Genomic DNA, 24053 nt, shown 5'->3' with positions numbered 1-24053 from the left:
TTTGCTATCTGTAAGAATGCCTCAATGCAGCTGCCTACCTGCTTTGTGACATCTGGAGATCCCCTAACTTTGAATTTGATGCCAAGTAATCAGGAAAGAGGAAACCTGCACCAGAGAGATTGCTGAACCTTTCTGCGCAGCCTTCTTTGAAGACAGCATCAAGTACAAAATGCAGCCCATTAACTGAAATCTACGAGCAACTACTGAGGGATTTGGGGTTGTTTTCACTGGAAAGAAGGCGGCTAAGAGGGGATCTTATAGAAACATATAAGATGATTAGAGGTTTAGATAGGGTGGATGGTGATAGCCTGTTTCCTCGGATGGAGAAATCTAGCACGAGGGGGCATGGCTTTAAATTAAGGGGGGGTAGTTATAGGACGGATGTCAGGGGCAGGTTCTTTACCCAGAGGGTGGTGAGGGACTGGAATGCCCTGCCTGCTGCAGTTGTAAATGCGCCTAGTTTGGGGGCGTTTAAGAGATTGGTGGATAGGTTTATGGACGAAAAGGGATTGGTTTAGATTAGTGGGTCAATGTTTTTTTTAAAAATAAGACTGGTCGGCGCAACATTGTGGGCCGAAGGGCCTGTTCCGCGCTGTAATGTTCTATGTTCAACCTTTATTCTACTTTAACAGTCTTCAGTCAGCTGAATGAGATGACTCAATAGAGGTGGAATTGCTAACTCTTACTTGCAGGCAATTACACTGGTAGCAAGTTGAGATGTCACCAAGTTTGATGCTTATTTGCAACAATGAATTTGTAAGGTGCTGGGGAATAAATGCTCTTCAACAGGTATTACTCCAAGTACAAGGGTCACTTTTTTATATACACATATATATGCGCAACCTTTATTCAATACACAACAGTGGTTTATATAGCAGCTTAGAGGCTCAATCAAACCAAAGAATAAATCTCTATTCCAAACTATTGTAAAATGCACTACCTTACAACATTTGAAGTTATGAACACAATGGAAACAAGGCAGCTAATAGTTGAAGTTATGTTCACGGACACTCCCCTACCAACATCTTCCTCACCACACCTTCCCCAAAAACAAGGAAAATCTTTACAGACAAACAAATTTTGCACCAGATTCTTGATGGCAGAGTAAAGATTGAGACTGATCAGGTTTGGCATGAATGTTCATTTGCATTCACACGTGAAAGTGAGAAACAGTAAAATAACTAGTAAGGTTCTACCTTTATCCAGTATTGCATGAAGCAACAATAAAACAGCTGCAGAGTAATTCGAATACAACTTTAGACTCCCAATCCATAAAGCATTAGGTCAAACTTCCAATGACATTTCAACATAGCTACATCCACTAGCACTCAACCTCAAATATCAGGTCAAACAGCAAAGGAATACTTTGGTTACATTAACGGAGAACAAGAGAAAGCATCAAAAGGGTAAGGGAAGGGAAGAAAAGCTAACCAGATTAATCTCTTCTCTCCCAACTCAACTGCTCACTTCATACCAATGAAAGATAGAACCACACAAGGAAGCAAGCAATAGTGGGTGATCTATAAAAACCTGATTAGGTAATACTGTTGCTTTGGAAAGCGCGTTGATATAAAAGATAAAATCAGTGCAATTCAGAAGCAAATTATAGAAATTTGTTGAAATAAACAAAACATTCTTATATTCATTCAGAATTCTGTTACTATGCTGAATATTTTTCAACAGAAAATTTCCTGTGCGGCATATTATATGTATTAAACTGAAAAGCTATTAAAAAATGGGGTTGACATAACCAGTACTCTAATATGGGCTCATCATTGGCTCTCCCAGTGCCTCAGCTGGTAAATGCACACCGAGTTTGGAATAGAGTCAAGTTGGCTGAGAAAGATCCCTGTTTGATGTCAAAGCTGTGTTGCACGTTCCAATTTTAACTCTGCTAAACAAAAAAAATTAATGCAACATCCAGTTACCCATGCTGAATGCACAGGTGTTTGGACGTTGGAAGAAAACAGTTTCAAGTTTAGCTATTAGACCACTATTTTCACCCTTGTACTCAAATTACCTTCCAATATTCAATATGGTGGCTTATATACAAAACATTGCTGCTAGGATGAAGACAGCGGTAATGAACTGAACACAATTCAGTGAGCTCAGGAATGGAGAAATCATGTCAAGAGATAAGAGATCCGAAATAAAAGGTCACCATAAAGTCGCTAGAATTCCACATGATCATAGGTTCCTCTCCCTTTGAGGGGAAGAGATGACTTATGGCACTTGATCCTGACTAGTGATCAGCACACTCAGGTGAGGGGCAAAGCTGAAAAGGAGGGCCTTCATGGTCTGAAATATATTCAGCATATTGGTCCTCATGTCTCACTTTCCTTGATTCTTCATTACTGGTTTACTGGCCATCACAAGAACAGCAATAAATCTCAAATCGTGTGTCACATAGAATAATATATACAATGTTAATTTTCTTCCTGATTTTCCACTGTAAATGGGATCAGGAATTAAGAGAGATGCTTTGAAATATTGTGAGAGCGCTAATCAACCACCCTGTGAACAAAAGATTTAGTAGTCCATCTCCGCAGAAACAGCTTGGACTGGCAACTAATTTGTGAATAATTCAAAACAGGAGTCAGTTTCCTGAGATAACTCGGACTCTTTACAAAAGAGAACACCTCAAACAGTTGGTACAAGAAATGCTTTGAGGAATTATTTTGTAAGTGTAGATGGGGAGTGGAAAAAGAGTAGTTGACAAAAGATCTGGGTAATTTTCCTTACTTGCATTGGTTCAACAACACTTCCATGAATTCCAAGGAAGAAGAGTTAGAAAATATGAAAGAGCCGTTTTATAGACTTTCTCTCATTGCACTGATGCCTTGAATGCATTTTTTTTTCAAGACAATGATTTTCATCACAAAAAACATTGAGCATCAAGTTTGGGAATTCTGCACAACAAGTTAGAAAGAACCAATAAATGCACAACAGACAAAGAAAATAATTGGGAGAACACAATTAATCTTTATGTTTTCAGCCACTTTTCTACAACCTTTTCCAATAAAATAAGATGACATCATGGTTCAGCTTTGGTCAACAATTTATACAATGACAGATATCTGTGTGGTTAATTTTGGGAACAGTAATACAACCAATGCCATTAATGGATGGATGGGGCATATTTTAACATGCCCAAACTCAATCTCCACTCAATGCAACTATTACTGATATTACTTATTAGAAAGAATCTAATAAATACACAATTGCATTTCCACAAGCAGATACCATTTAGGGTTCATTTGGAACAAAGTTAGGCCACCATCTTTCTTTTAATCCCTTCTTCAAGGCAAGAGATTGCATTTGGGAACCATTACAGCATTCTACGTAATGAGATCTCAAGATCCATATTGTTTCAAATTACCCATCTACCAAGAATTTCTTTCACTTTAAGCGGAGAAGACATAGTTCTTCACAGATTACAGTTCAACATAAGGAAGATATAAAAAGGGTCATTATAGTGTCCCTACACTAAATACCCTAAAAATGCTTCACTGCGGACATGTAAATACTTTTTTCCTTAAATGTTACATCACATTAAAAAAAGTACACTTTCTGAAATTATTTGAGTGAAACTCGACTGCTTTCTTCTATTTAGGAGTTTTAACTATTGGTGATTGTGATACAGCAGTTTGTAAATCCCTTGCAACTTAAGGTCCATCCAGTTTGCATAAGCACCTTTTTAAATTTTTCTTTTAAAAAATTAAACTGTGAGAGAACTTGGCAAACCATCAGGTTACCAACTGAATACTGTGCAGATATTTACCATTTTAAAACAGATTGGTTTTACACTGATCTAGCTCACTGAAACAAATTTGTATATACTACAGAAATACACATAAGAGACAGTATCCCTTTTTTGATCCCCTTCTCTCTCGGTTTCTACAAATACTGAATTCCCAACAGTTCAGTTGAACCACCTAGCAGTACAAAGATAGAGCAAATGTTATGATATTAGAGAAATACTTTTGCTTGCCTTAACCCCTCCAAAGTCCATTAGCTATCTGCATGAGCTGCAGAGATTTTTCTTTTGCACTTCGCTTTGAATTCTAATCCACCTGTTGTGGTCCTAAAGAGGATTTAGCTGGTCACAGTCCAACAGGTCAAGTTGTGAGAGCATTATTGTTCCTCACTAGCAGCACTGCGGGATAAGGTGAGGGAATGATGAAGGATTATTTCAACAGAAATTTAAATTCAGATCAACAAATCATTGGGAACATAAAAATACTCCTCAGATAACACCCACCTCCCCCCACCCCCAAATATTCCAAGGAACTCTGCACTAGCACCTATCAGTGTTCACAGTCTTTTTGTCTGTAATAAAAAAAATACACAAAATACAATCAAATCTTTTTACAGATTCAGATATCAGCAAACATGCAGAGGGGCAGGCAAGGACTATGGAGAAGAGTCAATTTATGGTGCTCGAGTTCTTCTCCTTTCTTCGCTGTTGTTCAGACCATTTTCCCCAGCAAATACTCACTAGACCCTCAATCCCTTAAACCTGAATAAGACCCAGCTGACTGAGCCAGAAAACACCCTTTAGACAAACAGGTGCCCCACTGGTGGTATTCACCTTTCAAAGCAATTATAAAAAATATATTTCTTCAAATGCTATCCATGCACTTTGGAAACATGTCTCCTTGCTCATCCTCCCACAAATGTCATCGTGGACAGCTGAGAATAAACCTGTGATGTATTAACAGAATGCAAGAATATTTTAGACTGTATATTCCAGATGTGCCTCACTGGTAGGATTCCATCACATGCCTTCAAATTCTCCTCCTCAACACCTGTGAACAGTGCTATAACTTAGGGCAAGGCTGCATGGCAACAATCTTTTAGGATATATAATCTTAACAGTGAAAGATGTGATCCCTGCTCCCCCCTCCTCTCCTTGTCACCCCTAATCCTACAAACACCATTCTCCTTTCTTCCCCAAACTAAAATGGGAGCAATGGGTAGAATGTTCTGGAAGACAGGCTATTTTGCAGCATCTGTCATTCCACACTGATGTCCAGTTAAGCAACTCTAAAATTCTAAACACTGCAATTAAATTAAGGACTCTTCCACTGCATTAGCATGCATACTGCTATTCATCTCAGCTGTTCCATTCACAGCAAAGACAAAAAGGTGTCTGCTTATTGACTGCAGGGGTTTTAGGCCGAAGTTTTTTTTTGGTCTCTAGAAAATGCTACGTACACCCAATGGTTAGCAAGTGTACACAAGCTAAAAGGGATACTGTCTCTAAACAATGGTGATAGTCTAACCATCTCTGCTCTCACAAACAGGCCACATGACTCTGCAAGTAGGTGTGTAGTAATTTTTTTTCCCCGCAGCACCAAGTAGGCCAGCCCATAATGACCCATTGTTTTTCTAATAAAAGAACAGAACTCTGTACAACATCTACTACACATCATCCTTCAACGTCATCATCTTCTAGCGAATCCTTTGAATAGTCGTCATAGATTTCCTTCACAGCCATAATTCTGTTCAGCATGCTCTCCAACATACTCCGATCCATGGGAATAACTGAGTACCACAGGGGGCTCTCCGCCACACAGGAGCGCTCAGGCTGCAAGTAGAAAACATCATTCCTGTTCTTCATACTCTCAGGGCTGCAGCAAGACAAACATAAGTAATTAATTTGGAAGAACATCATTCACAAAATGCTGTTTTAACCCTCCCTCATCATGCTGTTTCATTCTGCTATCAAACATTTCGCTGAGAATTTTTTTTCTAATCAAACCTTCAGACAGTTAGAGATCTTGCCTTTGGCTCTTCACCCCTTACTTTTCATGACATGTTTACAGTTGATTCCCTAATATGGGAACAAAGTCAGACAAAAGCATCACAGCTGGAAGCTTTAATCTCCAGGAAGGACACTTCTGTAGAATTAAGTCACTGCAATTAGTCTCTGCGGATCACTGATGGGAATGTTTTGCACGCAAGCATATGACTGAACATAGTGACATTCTTATTTCTGGCCATAATGGGGTGAAGTAATTCCCTGAAGATAACAATGCTATAAGAATAGGATTGATTTTTCACCAACTTGTACATAGCTATCCTCCATTTACTGTGTTTTACTTCAGAAATCACTCTGCTTCTTTGGCAGAAGCTGTAGTAGTTTCAGTTACCAGTTTTGTTTGCTACAGCTTGCACAGTATCTTTTTAATATATTTTGAAATGACTTTGTTTACTGCGTAAATAAACTTTGCTACTTTCTGTAAGATGTACTTATTAGCTAGTAGTCCTACCCCACCAGCAGGTGAGTGGCCAGAACTATTCACACACCCAGACTGGAGATTTCCCCTCTGGTTAGGTTGCAGACACTCATATTCAACCAAGACTAGCAATCTGTTCTGATACAATGGAACCATATCAACATAAATCAGCTATCTCAGTAGTGTGGCGAGCACTATTCCTTTAAAGGGGAATCATCTTCATGCAAATAATTCATTTTAATCTCTGGTGGCAGAGGGACCAAAAAGGGAAAGACCATGGAGAGATGCCTTATTTCTGTCATGTCATCTCTATGCAGCTTGTGGCTTTATATAAATCAAAAGAAGATGAAAATGTTTAGAACGGAGTTGAGGAGGAACTTCTTCACTCAAAGGGTGGTGAATCTCTGGAATTCTCTGCCCGTTGAAGTGGTGGAGGCTGCCTCGCTAAATATTTTTAAGAAGCGGGTTGATGGGTTCTTGATAAGAGAGGGGATTAAGGGTTATGGGGAGAGGGCGGGAAAGTGGAACTGAGCCACAATAGATCAGCCATGATCTTATTGAATGGCGGGGCAGGCTCGAAGGGCTAGATGGCCTACTCCTGCTCTTATTTCTTATGTTCTTATGTTCTTATTTAATGACAAATATAATTTTACCTTTAATATTGAATAAAATAATTTTTAAAATAAAGACGAGTATTTCCACTCTAATGATCAATCATTATGGTGAAAGAGTAGGTTTTGCAGCCTTTTCATACCAGGTCTTCTGTATGCAAAGCTGCTTGCCCTGCTTGAGGGGAATGTTGTGAAATGTAAGATATCTAAAGCTTTGCTTTACATAATCTGCTTGGAATCTAAATGAATATACTTTCAAATAGTTTATGTGGAGATTTAAAAGTAAGCTTTTTGCAAGATATCCAATAAAGTGAAGGACAACAGCAACCAATTTGCTCCCAGGATAATTGGGCAATTTAAACATACAATAAGGTGACAGGCCTCATCTAACCATGAATGAAATCTTAACCCTGGCCAGGTACTTTAGGCCTCAGGAAATCCAGTTAGAAAGGGAGGGGAGGATTGAAGAATCCAGGAACTAAGTGCCTCAACAAGCAATCTTCCAATCTCCTCTCTGGGCTCCAACTTCCACTGATCCAGGCTCAGATCTTCCAATCCCCATCTAACTCCAGACCATGATCTCTCTAAAATTAGGCCAATATTTTAAACATACTTTGATGATAACACAAAGCATTTTAGTGGAGTTTTCATACTATCATTCTATGTGATGTAGAGTAGTTTTTTTCAAAACCTTGTTTTAAGACTTAAATATTTTGAACAAATACCATTGAACAGATCACAAGAATAAGTTTTGTTTTTCCCATGAAAATAGAGAAATCTTTTTGTGCCGCAAGTAAGTTATATCTTGAGTGATATTAATATTGAATGCTGGAAATAGAGAGTTTGATTTTCTTGCATTGATATTCTTCACCTAGATCACAAAAATCTATCCCAAAATGCAAGTTTAAAACGCCAGCAGGAAAGAACAGGCTGTCTCACCATTTCGAGAGGTAGAACTCATAAAATTTCACAGGACATCTTAACGGATTCATTCGGTTTTCTCTCTGCTCCAAAACAGCAACTTCCTCTTCACGTTTCCTTTTTCCCATAGTGCTACCTATAAAGAGAGTAGAAGAGAACAAAACTGAACCATGTGCAGAAAAATAAATGATCTTCATAAAATTTTAATTCCGATTTTCCTGAGCAATATTTATAAATAAGTGCTCTGAGTAACATTAAGTCATTAGACACCAAAATAACTGAAAACAAAAACTCAACCATTTCAACCTTAATGCTGTATGGTGTCTGGAATGTAGTTTTAGCAAATAACTATTTCTATAAATTGGATGGAGAAAAAAAATGATTCTTTTTGTCCCTTTTCATCCTCACTGCATCAACTCTAATTACATATAGGGCAGGAACCATTTGGTATCACTCCCAAATGGACACGCCTCAGGTTTGAACCTGGACAATGAGTACTCGTGATATTCCTACCGGGGTGTCTTTCAGCTGAGCTCAGTCCTAACTTCCCAGCACTGGATGGTACATGAAATTAGTACCCGAGGTCAATTCTTCACTATTGATCAAGCAGCCAATGGTGCCAAAACTAATGGCAGTTAAAAGTTAATCAGCCGAGATTGCCTGAATGGGTGCTAATTACTTAAGCAAGAGAGAGAGAACACTTGTGTAAAAGTAAACAGCATCTGCTGACATAATAGATGTAAATAGTGAGTGGTGTAAACAGAATGTTTGGTGAGTGCCAGGGGAGGGATATGTGTGAGAATGTGTGTGTGTGAGAGAATGTGTGTGTGTGAGAGAGAGAATGTGTGTGTGTGTGTGTGTGTGTGTGTGTGTGTGTGTGAGAGTGTGAGTGAGAGAGAGAAAGTAGGTGCTGTGTTTTGCCTCCTGTACTTGTAGTGGCTTGACAAAAATATGGCTTAGGGACCGGAGTAGGTTACTCAGTCCCTTGAGCTTGCTCCGCCATTCAATAAGATTTGATTTGATTTGATTGTAATTTCAATCCCACATTCCTGCTGACCCCTGATATCCTTCGTTAAACAAGAATCTATCTAGCACTGCCTTAAAAGTATTCAAAAGTTCTGTTTCCATTGCTTTTTGAGGAAGAGTTCCAGACACTCTTGAACCTCAGAAAAAAATTCTCATATCTGTCTTAAATAAATGACCCCTTATTATTAAGCACTGAAGCATAACCTTCCAAGTTTTGTAATCAATTTCCCTCACAATAACCTATAATATTATTAGCTTTCCTAACGGCTTGTTGTACCTGGCCTTTTTTTGATTCACGCACTCGGACACCCAGATCCTTCTGCACCTCAGCTGTGCAATCATTCAGCGTTCAGATAATTCTTAAAAAATTCTTCCTGCCAAAATTGACAATTTTATACTTGCCAGATTTGTGCCCACTCACTTAACGTGCATGTCCCTCTGTGGCCTCCTTAAATCCCCGTCATATTTTTACTTCCCTATCTTTGTGTTGAAGCAAACTTAGCAACCATTCCTTCATCCAGTGATTTACATAAATTGTAAAGAGTCGAGACCCCAGCTCTGATTCCTGTGGCATACCAATCATCACATCCTGCCAACCATAAAAAGATCCATTTATGCCAACTCTGCATCCTATCGGCTAGTCAATCTTCAATCTACTCCACTCCATGAGCTTTTATTTTCCACAATAATTTTTGATGTGGCACCTTGTAAAATTCCTTGTGGAAAGTACTATATACCCACCAGTTCCCCACAGCACATGATTGTCCTTTCACAAAATCATGTTGGAGCTGCCTGATTGCATTGAGTTTTTCCAAGTGCCCTGTATAAGATTATAAATAATAGCTTCTAACATTTTCCCTATGACAGATGTTAGGCTAACTGGTCTGCAGCTTCCTGCCTTCTGTCTCCCTCTCTTTTTTGAAAAAACGAACTAAATTTGCTATCTTTCAATCTAATGAAACTTTCCCTGAATCTAGAGAATTTTGGAAAATTACAATCAATGTATTAATTATCTCATTAGCAACTTCTTTCAAGGCTTATAGGTTAAATCCAAGCATTTGTCAGCCCACAGATCTAATAATCCACTTAATGCCACTTCCCTGGTGATTATAATTTTCCTGACTATCTCTCTTCCTTCAACTTCCTGATCAACAACTACTTCTGGGATATCACTTGTAGCTTTGTAGTGAAATACCTGTTTAATTCATCTGCCATAGCCCTGCATTCTATTATCAATTCCCCAGACACACTTTCTATAGGACCAAGGTTCACTAATTCTTTTCTTATTTGAATATCCACAGAAGCTCTTACTATCTGTCTATATTACTAGCTTCTTTCTCTCATAATCTATTTTCCTCTCAATCTTTGTCATTCTTTGATGTTCTTTATATTCTCCCAATCTTCTGACTTGCCAGTTGTCTTTGTGCAACCAGATGCTTTATCTAAACTTAATACAGTATTTAACTTTAAGTTAACCACAGATGGTGGGCCCTCCCTGTGGATTTTTTCTAATTAGAATGTACTTATTCTGTGTATTCTGAAATATTCCTTTAAACATCTGCCACTGAACCTCTACTAATCTTTCCCTTAAGCACATTAGCCTGTTCATTCCACCTAGCTCCACTTTTATGCCCATTTAAGTTTTAAATACTAGTCTTAGATGCATGCTTCTCACCCTCAAATGATGTAAAATTCAATTGCATTATGGTTGGTTCTACATCAAGGTAGATAAATTCCCAGGACCTGATGAAGTGTATCCAGGCCATTGTAACAGGCTAGAGACAGTTACAAGTGAGGTGGCTGGAGATTGGAAGGTGACAAATGTTGTGCCTTTGTTTAAGAAGGGCCGCAGAGAATAGCCTGGGAACAACAAACAGATGAGCCTAATGTCTGTAGTGGGTATGTTATGAGAAGGTATTCTGAGAGACAGGATCTACAGGCATGTAGAGAAGCAGTGACTGATAAGGGGCAGTCAGCATGGCTTTGAGTGTGGAAAATCATGTCTCACAAATTTGATTGATATTTCTGAAGGGGTAACTGAGAAGGTAGATGAGGACAGTGCAGTCAACGTTGTTTACGTGGACTTTAGCAAGGTCTCTGATAAGGTACTGCATAATAGGTTGTTGCCCAAGATTAAATCTCATAAGATCCAGAGTGAAGTAGCCAACCAGATACAAAATTGGCTTTACGACAGAAACAGGAGGTGGTTGTGTAGGTTAGTTTTTCAAACTGGAGACCCTTGACCATCGGTGTGCCTTAGGGATCAGTGCTGGGTCCACTGTTCTTTGTTAGTTATATTAATGATTTACATGATAATTTAGGAGGCATGGTCAACAAATTTGCAGGTGACACCAATATTGGTGGCATAGTGGACAGTGAAGGTGTTATCTACGATTGCAATGAGATCTTGATCACTTGCGCCAGTGGGCCAATGAATGGCAGATGGAGTTTAATTTAGATAAATGTGAGGTAATGCATTTTGGTAGATCAGATCAGGACAGGATTTACTCAATTCATGGTACGGTGCTGCGGAAAGTTATAGAACAAAGAGATCTAGGAATACAAGTTCATAGCTCCTTGAAAGTGGAGTCACAGGTGGACAGGCTGGTGAAGATGGCATTCAATATGCTGGGTTTCTTTGGTCAGAGCAGTAAATACAAGGATTGGGATGTCTTGTTCAAGTTGTATAAGACATTGGTAAGGCCACACTTGGAACACTGTACAGCTCTGGTCACCCTACCATAGAAAGGATATTATTAAACTAGAAGAGTGCAGAAAAGATTCATTAAGATGCTACCAGGTTTGTGTTATAAAGGAGAGGCTGGATAGACTGGGACTTTTTTCCCTGGAGCCTAGGATGTTTAGGGGTGATCTTATAGAGATCTACAAAATAAATGAGGGGCATAGATAAGGTAGATAGTCAACATCTTTTTCCAAAGGCAGGAGAGAAAAAAAACTAGAGGCCATAGGTTTAAGGTGAGAGGGAAGAGATACAAAAGGGTCCAGAAAGGCAATTATTTCATGCAGAGGGTCTGGAATGAGCTTCCAGAGGGAGTAGTAAAGGCAGGTACAATTTTGTCTTTTAAATAGCATTTAGACAGCTGCATAGGTAAGATGGATATGGAGGGATATGTGTGCATGTGTGCGCAACCAGGTCCAGCTTAGTGGTTAAAAACTGGTTGGCGTGGATAAGTTGGGACAAAGTGCCTGTAACTCTGTGACTGTAGGGTGCCTTCACTAGGAAATTATCAGTTAATCCTATCTCATTAAACAATATCAGGTCCAGTATAGCCTGCCCTCTGGCTAGCTCCAGAATGTGCTGTTCTAAGAAACTATCCCAAAACAGTCTATGAACTCATCTAGATTATCTTTTGCATCTGATTTTTCCAATGTATATGTAGATTCAAATCACCCATGATTATCACTATATCTTTGTGACAAGCTCCCATGATTTCTTCTTCTATGCTCTGTTCTACTTGTACACTAGTTCCATAAGTGAATTCTTGCCTTCAAGAGTCATTTCTCATCTCAAACTACTTCTACATTCTGGTTTCTAGAACGTGGGTCATTTTTCTCTAATGTGCTAATACCATGTTAATTAAGAGATACCCTTCCATCTTTTAATTTCCTGACCTTCCAAAATGTCTCATACCATTCAATGTTCAGTCCTCAATCTATGTTTTCCTGTAGCCATGCCTCTGTAACAGCTATCAGGTAGTACTTACTGATGTTTGTGCTCAGTTCATTGGTTTTGCTTCAAATGCACGTAGGTACACAGCCTTTAATTCTGTCCTTTTACTGTTTTGTAGCATCTAACCATAACTGCTGATTTACTCAGATTTGTACTCTGTCCCTTCCGCCATGGTGTCTCATTCCCCATATTAGTAGCTTCCTATCTTGCCTTATCTCTGTTTTCACTTGTACTTTGGTGCAAGTTAGTGTGTACCAGAAAGAAAAAAACAAACTATAAAGTAGATGCAAGTAATCTACACAAAGAAATGGCAGAATAAATTGTGTTTAGATAGAAATTTGCAAGAATTTGTGGACATTGAGATTGTATTGAATGAATATTTGCAACAGATGTCCCTTCTCTAAATATTCCAATGCTCACATTAGCTCAATGACTGAGCTAGAAACATTGAAAATAGCTTTGCAATGCCAAAGAACCATTCACAAATTTTCCTTCAAAACCTGACATCACAGCATCAAGTTAGTTTCATCTTTTGGCTGATGACAGGTTCAAAACTGCAACTGTCCAAGGGAAGTGCACAACAACGAGCCCTTGCAATAGTTGAGAACTATAGATGTGAAAACAAAATGACCTGAAAAGGCAACCTCGTAAGTCTCAAAGTCAGGAGCGGCATGGTGGCATAGTGGTTAGCATTGCTGCATCACAGTGCCAGGGATCCAGGTTCAATTCTGGCCTTGGGTGACTGTGTGGCATTTGCACGTTCTCCCTGTGCCTGTGTGGGTTTCCTCCAGTTTCATCCCATACTCCAAAGACATGCAATTAGGTTGAATGGCCCTTAGTGACAAGGGAGTTAGTAGGGTAAATTCGTGGGGTTATGGGGATAGGCTGGGATTGTTGTTGGTGCAGGCTCAATGGACCAGATGGCCTCCTTCAGCACGGCAGGAATACTAATGATTCTAGAAGTGCTTGCCAAATTTGCGAAGCTGATTCTCCAAGTTCAAACAGCTGGTCAAAAATCAGCACCTTCCACGTACTGCTGCAGATTTGGAGAGTGCGTGAAGTGCTCACTCTTCACATGCACAGCAAAATGTTTCAATTTTCTGAGAAATTATCGCACATACTGAGCCAAGTTGCAAATCTGCCTGCCCTTTCCCCTGAAGCTTCAGTTCATTCAAATGGGTAGCTATGCTTATCTGCAATCAGAGCATGTTGGCAACTTTCCTTCGTCAGCATGAAAGTTTTGGATTGGAGTGACCAAGACATTAAATCATTGCAAGACCTTTCCGTGGCCCAGCCACTGTACACTTGCAAAGTAGATGATTTTGGTGAAATCTGACTTCACTTCTTCCAACAACTCCACAAAGTGCTGTTGGTTCTGAGCACTGCTGCAAAAAAAGCTGACCATTTTGGCAACTGTATTCAATCTTTTAGCATCTTGTCCACCATCATTTGAGCAGAGGTTTACAAAATGCAGTGAAACAAGGCCAAACCGTCTCCGTGAGGACCATTTGCAGCCAAGATCCAGATTTTTGTCCAATTCATTACAGTTGTGCTATACAGTGCAAGCGAGTCTAACTTTGAATTTGATTTGAACTTTACCACAATGCTTTTGAAAGCACCAAGAATGCCAAAGTCACGAGTGCAGTCTTTAGACCCAGAACTTCTTTGTGAATGAGAATCTTTGGACATAAAATGAATCCAGAATACAAACTGCACATCATGGACAGCCCATGAATCACCCAATGCCACTAAGTATGGCACACAGTTCTTTACTGAACATGTAGCTGGACTACAGCATCTTGCACCAAATCTCGCAAATGACGAACCACTGTTTGTTGACGTAGTTGCACATTTGAAACTTTTTACATGTTGTGGTGTTTTTGGATCATTATTTTTGAGCCAAGTTTCCATAATTGGACAAATTGGTGATTTATTTTACCAATTCTCTATTTAAAAGGAGTTTGTTTTCACCAAGCCAGAATCCACACTGTTTTGGAACCAGTTCAGATGAAATAACTGTTTCAAATTCTCATTGGCAATTTTGCTGACTTGATTTTGGTCCTCAAAAGCAAACTTCCTATCAAACACATTGTATGCACTTTGGAAATTATTTTTCAAATTGGCAACCTTGTTTTTGTAGTAGCATGTAGCATTTTGTTGTAGCATTCCTTTTTAATGACCTCAAGTTCCAACTCTCATTTATGTGAAATTTACTTCCTCACTGAAGTGCAGGTCTTTTCATCATTGGACTCAGGTTTGCACTGCTCTTTCTGGCAACAAACCTTTCCATGTTTTAAATGCAAGAAAAAACATACAAGTAAATTAAAGCATACTCAACTTACCTGTGTCAATTTTGCCACATGTGGTGAGTGTATTAAAATCCCTATAATGCAGGAGGAGGCCATTTAGCCCATTGAGTCTGACACAATCTTACCAGGCCTCTCCCCTGGCCTATCCTATATTGGGCAACACAGAGATTACATCCACTCTCATTGTATTCCTTGGAATTTAAGGGATGCTTTGATCAATGTTTTCAAAATATCAAGGTAGGAGCTGAAATGTTAGGTATTTCTGTCTGTTGGTTCATCTAACACCAGATGCATATTCTAAAAATTAGAGCCAGGCCTTTCAAAAGTCAAACTAAGTAATCTTCTGTACATAAAAGGTGGTAGAATTTTAGAACTCTTGTCTGCAATGATGATTGATGCTAAGTGAATTATTAATTTTAATCTGATGCAGATAAAACTTTCTTAACCAAGAGACATGGAGCAAAGTCAGGTACCTGCAATAAGTTGCAGATCAGCCAAGATCTTACTGTAGACCAAAACTAGGATTAAATGGCCTACTCCTGCACCTAAACTCCTGATAGACCAAAACCTACACATGCCTTTGGATCATGAGTAGGGATCTTGGTTCATTTCATTCTTTACTGACCTAACGAAGCAGAGATCCTTTTCAGCATTCCAATTACTAGCATGCCATGGTCAGTTAATTAAGTACAGTCCAGGAATCAAACATTGGACCTTCTGGTCTTAAATTACACTGCACTAGTTAATGTGCTATCGAACAGCATTTTGGAAAGAGTTGGGCTGGAAGGAAATTGGAGTGTGGGGGAAGAAAGTCATCTTTTAAATCCAAAACAGGACCTCTTCATGGAAAGGCTAACACTTGTGGTCACTCAAACATGACTTGTTTACTCTCAGATTATAAATAGACAAGATTTTAAAATAGGACCATAGCAGAGTGAGAGATGGGGAAATGAATCAAGAAACAAGTTATATTTGAAACTGATGCAGGACTTTGCAGTTCTCCCTTAGAGGAGGAGGAAAAGATGCACAGAAAAAAAATAGAATCAAACCAATAAGCAGATAACTATTCCAAATTATCCCAGATTTGTCATTGTGGATCATGATGAGAAATAAAGCCTTTTGCTGCTTATCTATTGCATCTGCTTGAAAACAATGAACAGAGTCACTCAGGTACAGGTTCTGAGTAGGGTTGCTAACACTCCAGGATTGCCCTGGAGTCTGCAAGACTTAAAGATTCATCTTTAGGACATTACTGCAAGTGAAAACCCAATGGAAAAAATATAATAGGTCTATTAAACGAAACTGTAAGTTTCTTTGTTTTCCATTTTCTTCACAAACCTTCATTTATTAACCAGAAAATTGTCAGACTGGGGAAATGGTTGTGCAAATAACAGTCAAGTTCAATCTACACATCAAACAAATTTGTTCCTTTCAAATTGGCACGGTATGGCACTGCACATGAAGGATGAACTACTGATCAGAGTGTGGGCGCTAGGCTAATACGAGGCAGAAGGCAATAAAATGAAATCTTTGAGGATACAATCAACCAGAGTTAACAATCCTAGTTTGGATTCCCTGCCATATTCGTCCACAGATATACAGTCTGATTCCTTTCCACAAGCTTTGATTCTGGTACAGTTCCACAGGATAAATTATTCTTAACCTGCTTGTTGCACTTCAGTCATGAGCATTTATAATGAGTGCCCAGTTGCTATCTGAATATAGAGGTTTCAACTAACAAACCCAAACTCAGAAAATAGCCTCGAGAGTATGTGGGTGCTAAACTGGTGTTACTCGCATCATGGCTTGCAAGGATCCCAGTTCTTCCAATTCCAAACTTCCAATCAATTATTTGTTGCTTTGTTTTTCTTTTCACCTACCCTGCCAGACATATCAATCTTGCTAAACAATACTTACTCTGATCCCTTCCCTTTTTGTAATTAGCAGGCATGTAATAGCGGATGCTAACAAGCTTCGTGGTTCCTCTGGGTGTTGTACACTTCCTGGACTGTCGAACAACATTAATGAAGGACAGTCGCATGTGCTCTTCTACACACTTCAGTCCAAAGTACTTTGTGTTAAAGAACATGAGTGTGTTCAGTAGAACAAAGGGCGAATATACTCCAAGTTGCTTACATTCCCAGAGATGCTCTTCCTCTACCCGGGAGAATATTAAACCTAAGAGGAAACAATGACACAATGTTAATGATGATACTCATCAAATCTTCACGTATATTTTATAATGCTTTTTAATTTGCACCACCATTTTATTTGAAAATATTCAAAGTACAAAAGGTAAAATGTCTTCCACATCCTATAGCATACAGATGGTGGAGACAAGTCAACCAGGGATCTAACTCATCAACGTGCATAGACACTGGGTGAGGAAAAGGATCCGGTTCAGCTGGAGTGAATCCATGGTCAAGAAGGATGCGAAGAATTGCTTACAAATAAGTGCAATCATTTGAACAAAGAACAGTGGGACCACAATCTGTAAGGGATTTATAAACAAAAACAGGAAATGAGGTGATTGCTATGCTCACTACAGTCTATGTTGTAATAAAACAGCAGGACTTGTGAAGGGGGTGAGGGAGGATACAAATACAGAAGTGACGGACTATATTATGACAAAAGTCATCAACACCATAGACTAATCAATCTTCCATTGGGTAAAACGAAGGAATAAATTCTGTATTTAAAATAATCCAACTCAAAAAGGAAATAGGATGAAAACCATATAAACGCTAATCACAAATGTCCATGGACAGAGAGCAGAACACTGTTCACATATGAAATAGAAACACAAAATGTTGTCAGTACTTAAAAGGTCTGGCAGCACCTGTAGAGAGAGAACAGGTTTATGACAGTTTATCTGAACAGTAATATTCCAATGCTAGTTTAGGAAAAAGTATCAGATGCCAGAAATCAACAAAAATAGAACACTGTAGGTCACTGAATATTCAAAATTAATCTCTGAAGTTCTCAACACTTAGAGCAGTACAGGCTGAATCGATTCAAGGCTGAGTTAGACAGATTTTTGATTTAAAAAGGAAGTCAAGGGCTACATATGGCAGGCAGGAAAGTGGCATTAAGACTATGGTCAGATCAGCCATTATATTATTGAACAGCAGTGCAAGTTCAAAAGGCTAAATGGCCATCTACTCCTGCTACCTTTTTTAATATACAAAAAGTCTGTGCTTGAACAAGAAAGGTTAATATTTTGGCTCGGGCTCATCAGGAATGATGCATTTACATTTTCTCCCAGACTTTCAATTACTGTGGACAATCGCTGGTAATTGGTATTTTTGCATCAACATGGGTACCGTACAAAATGGATGGACTTGAAATGTTTAAAAATGGTAGGAAATCTCAAGAACTCACCATTTGGAAGCAAACTTGGTTGCCAGCCTTGTAACATTTTATTCAACTCTTGGACAAAGGTCAGATAATAAAGATCAGTGAATATGTTGACCATTCGGTTGTTTTCAAGTAAGAACTATAATAAAGCAGATCAGAAACAGCAAACTGTGAGATGAAGTAAACACCAGCTTACGGTCGACACTTTAAAACAAAATATATTTTGAAACTAATTTTTGCTTATGAGGGTGCTAATTAAATGTAATACAATTTTAATTTATTTAACTCACACCTCCTGTATTTACTTCCATTTTGTTGGACAGCTCATTTTGTTCTGAAACATTCCCTTTGCTGCACATTCATTAGTGAATATCTAGTTTTGTTAGCAAGATGAGGATTAGTGAGGCATTGCACTTTTAATTCTTCCATGTGGCAGAGTCTCCGATGCCACACAATTAAGAACATAAGAAATAGGAGCAGGAGTAGGCCATCTAGCCCTTCGAGCCTGCCCCGCCATTCAATAAGATCATGGCTGATCTGTCGTGTCTCAATTCCACATTCCTGCCCTCTCCCCATAACCCTTAATCCCCTTGCCTATCAAAAACCTATCAACTCGCGTCTTAAATATATTTAGCGAGGCAGCCTCCACCACTTCAACGGGCAGAGAATTCCAGAGATTCACCACCCTTTGAGTGAAGAAGTTCCTCCTCAACTCCATTCTAAACCACCCTCCCTTTATCTTGAGGCTGTGCCCTCTAGTCCTACTGTCCTTTCTGAGCGGGAAGAGCCTCTCCACCTCTATCCTATCCATCCCATTCATCATCTTATATGTCTCAATGAGATCTCCCCTCATTCTTCTAAACTCTAACAAGTACAAGCCTAGTTTATTCAGCCTCTCCTCACAGTTCAACCCCCTCAACTCCGGTATCAGCCCAGTAAACCTCCTCTGCACTCCCTCCAAGGCCAAAATATCCTTGCATAAGTGTGGCGACCAAAACTGCACACAGTACTCCAGCTGCGGCCTCACCAGTGCCCTATACAGCTGCAGCAAGACCTCCCTACTTTTATATTCAATCCCCCTCGCTATGAAGGCCAGCATCCCATTTGCCTTCCTGACCACCTGCTGCACCTGCAGGCTGGGTTTTTGCGACTCATGCACAAGGACCCCGAGGTCCCTCTGCACCGTCGCATGCTGCAGTTTTTCGCCACGTAAGTAATAGTCCTTCCTACCATTATTCCTACCAAAGTGGACAACTTCACATTTGCCAACATTAAATTCCATTTGCCAGTTCCTGGCCCATTCGCCCAGCCTATCTAGATCCTTCTGCAGACTCGCCACACCCTCCATACAATTTGCCGTTCCACCAATCTTGGTGTCATCAGCAAATTTCAACACCATACACTCGGTTCCCTCCTCCAGATCATCTATATAAATGGTAAATAGCTGAGGGCCCAGCACCGACCCCTGGGGCACTCCACTAGTCACCAACCGCCAATCCGAATAGCACCCGTTGACCCCCACTCTCTGCCTCCTATTTGACAGCCAATCCCCTATCCACGCTAACACCCTACACCCAACTCCATGCCCCCTGACCTTCTGTAATAACCTCTTGTGAGGCAGCTTATCAAATGCCTTCTGAAAATCAAGAAACACCACATCCACCGGCTCTCCTCTATCCACCGCCCTAGACACATCCTCATAGAACTCCAATAAATTCGTCAGACACGACTTCCCCTTAACGAAACCGCGCTGCGTCTGCTCTATCAAACAATTCTCCTCAAGATGCCTCGCTATTTTCTCCTTGATCACGGATTCTAACATTTTACCTACAACAGATGTTAAACTAATCGGCCTATAATTCCCTGCCTTTTGCCTGCCACCTTCTTAAACAACGGCGTAACATTAGCCGTTTTCCAATTTTCCGGCACTTCCCCAGAATCCAGCGAGGTTTGGAAAATAATCACCAAGGCATCCACTATCACCTCTGCCATTTCTTTCAGAACCCTTGGATGCATTCCATCCGGTCCTGGGGACTTGTCCATAATCAGTCCCTCCAGTCTGTCAATTGTGGAGAAAGCATCAAATAATAAGCCTGCAATTGTGCTCAAGTTAGTGGCGAGGGAAATAGATATTTGTCTCTAGGTCCCAGAGAACGTGTGTTATATTATGTCTCTACTTTCAAAAGTCAAGAGTGCAGGAGGCGGCTATTCAGCACATCATGTCAGTGCCAGTTCTTCGAGAGCTAAAGATGTCTCATTCTCCCATTTCGTTACTATAGCTCCGCAATGCTTTCCTTTAAAGTACACATCCAACAAACTATGAAACACAAAAACAGTAAGACAGCTGACTTGTGTCAGTGTAGGAAAATAGTATCGCAGGCAGCATACATCTTTCATTTCAAACTCTTGATTTTATTATTTCTTTGCTTTGGTTGTACAGCAAATTATGGAGGAGAAAGCAAAACGATGGGAAAAAGATGAGATAAGCAGGGTCTATATGATTAACTTCAAGATAGCTATCTTCAAAAACTGGAGATCAGAAGTTATTCTTGCCTGGTAATATCCATAATCTGACAGAAATAGCTGAACACTCTAGAACCACCAATGATGACTCTCCAGACAGGCTAACACTTAATTGATTCTTCCATGTGATGTGGGTGTTACTGGCAAGGTCAGTATTTATTGTTTTTCAGAGCGCAGCTCAGAGAGAGTCTGGAGTCCAAATGTAAAATATATATCGATAGGGCAATCCACACAAGTATGGCAAATTTCCTCCCCTAAAGACCATTAATGAACCAGATGGGTTTTTATGAAAATCAATTATAATCACTTGGTCATCGTTACTAAAATGAGCTTTAATTCCAGATTAAAATTGAAATTCCAACAGAATATAAATTCCACCATCTGCCACTGTGGGATTTGAACCCATGTTCCCAGAGCCTCTGGATTACTAGTCCATTGACAAGAACACTGCATCATCATTATCTCTTTCTTCTCTCCCTCCCAATAAATCATTGTAAACTACCAAGACCGTTAAGAGTCTACTTTCACCTGAGACAAAGACTGTGAAGCAGGGCTTGAAGGTACCAGTGAAAATAGAGTTTGCAATGGGGACAAAGACAATGGCTTCAATCTTCCCAAATAATTAACCGGAGTAAAATTACAATTATTTATCTGGCAACACAATAAAACCTAACAAAAAAGTATCCAAGGTTTTCTGTGTGGGCACATACCAGATCTTTAATGACTGCAGAGTTCAAATCCAAGTATCATATATATCTTTGGTTGCTATTATTAACAGATTTAAATTTAAGAATTAGTCATCGAGTGAGCAGCTACTCTTTCCACAACCGCAGGCCTACAAAATTTAAACAAAGATTAAAAAATATAAAAGCAAACAGGACTAAGTTCTCTGAGCTCAGAGGCTTAAGGCTGAACACTGTTACAATCACTAAATTACTGGGAAGATCTTGTTTGTAGCTTGTTAAGGCATCAGTCCCCAAGGACTTTTAGATTTTACAAGTAATAACGAGCAAACAGTGTGCACATCTGCATCCATAAAAAACTAGCAAGAGGCATTTTTTTTTACTGATTATAGGCTGAGGATGCTGTTAATGGGAAATACAGAAGTGTCTTCAAACATTAAAATAGTATTGGTGTTTTAATTTAAAATGCTTGTCAGATGTTTATCTACAAGCTCAAGTAGCCTGTTTAAAGCTGGACTGCTTCTCTTCACCCCTCCCCCACTTTTCTGAATAAAATTGCTTCCAATTCCAAAATAACAGCTGCATTAAAAGGAAATCATTTCTACTGCAACGCTTGACCAAACCTGACCCAAGAGCTGGCGACATTTCCTTCTGGTGAGAATCAGAAACTGCTTCTCACAAGACAGATGATCTGAAGACAGATGCAGTCATGTGTTCTGCATATTTTAATAGCGCTGAGCAGTTTTCCAGCCAGAGGAAACGCAATCACATGCTTTGCCTAGTTTCTGATCGAGATTATTAAAAAATGCAAATGCAGGAGAAGCAAACTACAGATTCCCAGGCATCTAAAATATGGAAAGGGCTCTCCACAGATCCTGGGGAGTCAGACTGTTGTGTTTTCCAGTAAGTGTATTCTTACTTTCTACACCTACTGAGCCAGTTATGTACAAGCAAGCCACTGTATTTTCAGCATTTCCTCGACAAGCCTTGCATTAGAACATCATGTCTTCACCTTCTTCCCAGCTCTCGCATCTCCCCACTCAAGGTTAAGTGCTTGGGAGACAGTTTTCCGGACTCTGCCAGTGCAGTGCTGCTTGCAAAATGGGTAATAAGTATTTGGAATACAACTAAGAGCACTTGGCAGTATTGCATACTCCTCCTTCTAGAGACTGAGCACACTGTTTGCATCCCTACCTCAGTCCTTTTCCTACTACTGATAGACTTTTAAAGCTCAAACTTGGGCAACAGCTTATTTGTGCACAAAGCAGGGGTCGATCAAAGATCAAGGCATCTAACAACAGTTCACATCACAAACTCAATTGCATAAATGCATGACCACTTTATATATGAACATCCTAGTATTTGTATTAATATTCTTGTCATATTGTAAATTTAGCTGTTATCGGACAACAAATTTGATGAAATTGCGTACACAATATGGAAGCAGACTGAAGTTGCACTCAGAGCCTCCCCACCAAAGGTCACAAGGGAACAGACAAAGACTAGCAGGTAAGAACATGCTTTTAGAATGCAAATTAGGGCTAGCACACAAAAGGGAACTGGACACGATGGCACCTACAAGAACTAAATTAAAAAGTACACCACCATCCAACCAAATCAGCATCTCTGCTCTAATCAAGCAACCCTCTATGGAGAGGCCTAAAGATTAGCATAACTAAGGAAGCATCCCTGGCCCCACAAACTAGTCAAACACCCATTGTTCAAACCCCGGAGATTCTAGACCATTAATAAACCCATCAGACAGAAATGATTAACACACACTTAAAAACATCGTTACAATACTTGAAACAGGATGGTCAGAGTCAAATACCGTAAACAAAACATTCACATTTGAATTGTACAATGTATTGAAGTTCAGGTATAACTGTAACCCATTGCGGCGGGCCTTTAGAGCGCTTTTGGGACAGTTCGGTTTGTATGTCCTGACTGCACCTCCGTCAACGTAAAAATAAAGCTGTACCGCTGTTGAACCTGACCCTGAGTCCGTAGTGGTCGTGTTTGCCCACTCGCACTAACATAGCAATCTGCACTTAGCATAACTTTACAAATTTTTGACATACATACAGTCATCACTTTGGCTGAGAAAGTGGTGGGGTGGGGATGTCGGCCTTTAACCTCTCCACTTGGCCCTTCCTTCCTCCCTCCCCCACCAAAAGAAAACTAGCACTGAAAAACTGCATCAGGTACATCCAAGTGCAGTGTGTGTGAATCAGGATTTGTTTACTGAATCTGCTTGGATAAGGAATTCTATCCAATGGAATGCTTGTAGTCTACGCTTGGACATGTGTTCACCCTGACTCAACTGTCCTAATAGTTCACCCACCCGTCAAGTCTTGAAGTCAAGTCACTGAGTCTTAAAAGAACAGCAGTCTTATTGCCAGTTTTGAAATCACTCAGTTGCTTCACTGCCCCTGGTTTTTGGGGCAAAGTCCCAGCAAATTCAAAAGGATACAAGGAATATGAACATTATTTCCCAATGTTATAAACTTCAAATGTTAATCCATGAATATTACTCAGATTGAATTTTACTTTCAGATTAGAATTTGATAAACAGCCTGATTGTTGCTGCTGGGAAAGGATCTGAGGAGGAGGGGGAGGCTGTGCACCGTATATATTAGAATAGAGGACACTTTCATACTCGTTTTCTTAGGGGCACTTGAGAACCACAA

At 39.7% G+C, this 24053-nt stretch overlaps 1 protein-coding gene across 3 annotated transcripts in view; it reads right to left on the bottom strand.

Moving 5' to 3' along the window:
• Nucleotides 1-2959: 2959 nt before the first annotated feature.
• The window catches only part of LOC145342134 (zinc finger MYM-type protein 3-like), a 109088-nt gene continuing 87994 nt past the window's right edge, over nucleotides 2960-24053 (bottom strand). For all 3 annotated transcript variants that reach the window (XM_080187389.1, XM_080187390.1, XM_080187388.1), the window contains exons 22-25: nucleotides 18182-18296; nucleotides 16718-16978; nucleotides 7793-7910; nucleotides 2960-5633 (exon numbers count right to left, since the gene is read on the bottom strand). In XM_080187389.1, the coding sequence (XP_080043515.1) occupies nucleotides 5432-5633; nucleotides 7793-7910; nucleotides 16718-16978; nucleotides 18182-18296 (696 nt within the window). In that variant the 3' untranslated portion in view covers nucleotides 2960-5431. The remainder of the gene's footprint in view (nucleotides 5634-7792; nucleotides 7911-16717; nucleotides 16979-18181; nucleotides 18297-24053) is intronic.

The sequence above is a fragment of the Carcharhinus amblyrhynchos genome, chromosome 4 (assembly GCF_965287045.1).
Source record: "Carcharhinus amblyrhynchos chromosome 4, sCarAmb.v2.hapA, whole genome shotgun sequence".
Taxonomy (NCBI): domain Eukaryota; kingdom Metazoa; phylum Chordata; class Chondrichthyes; order Carcharhiniformes; family Carcharhinidae; genus Carcharhinus; species Carcharhinus amblyrhynchos.
The sequence above is the reverse complement of the archived record's forward strand: the minus strand, read 5'-3'. Positions and strand labels throughout refer to the sequence as shown.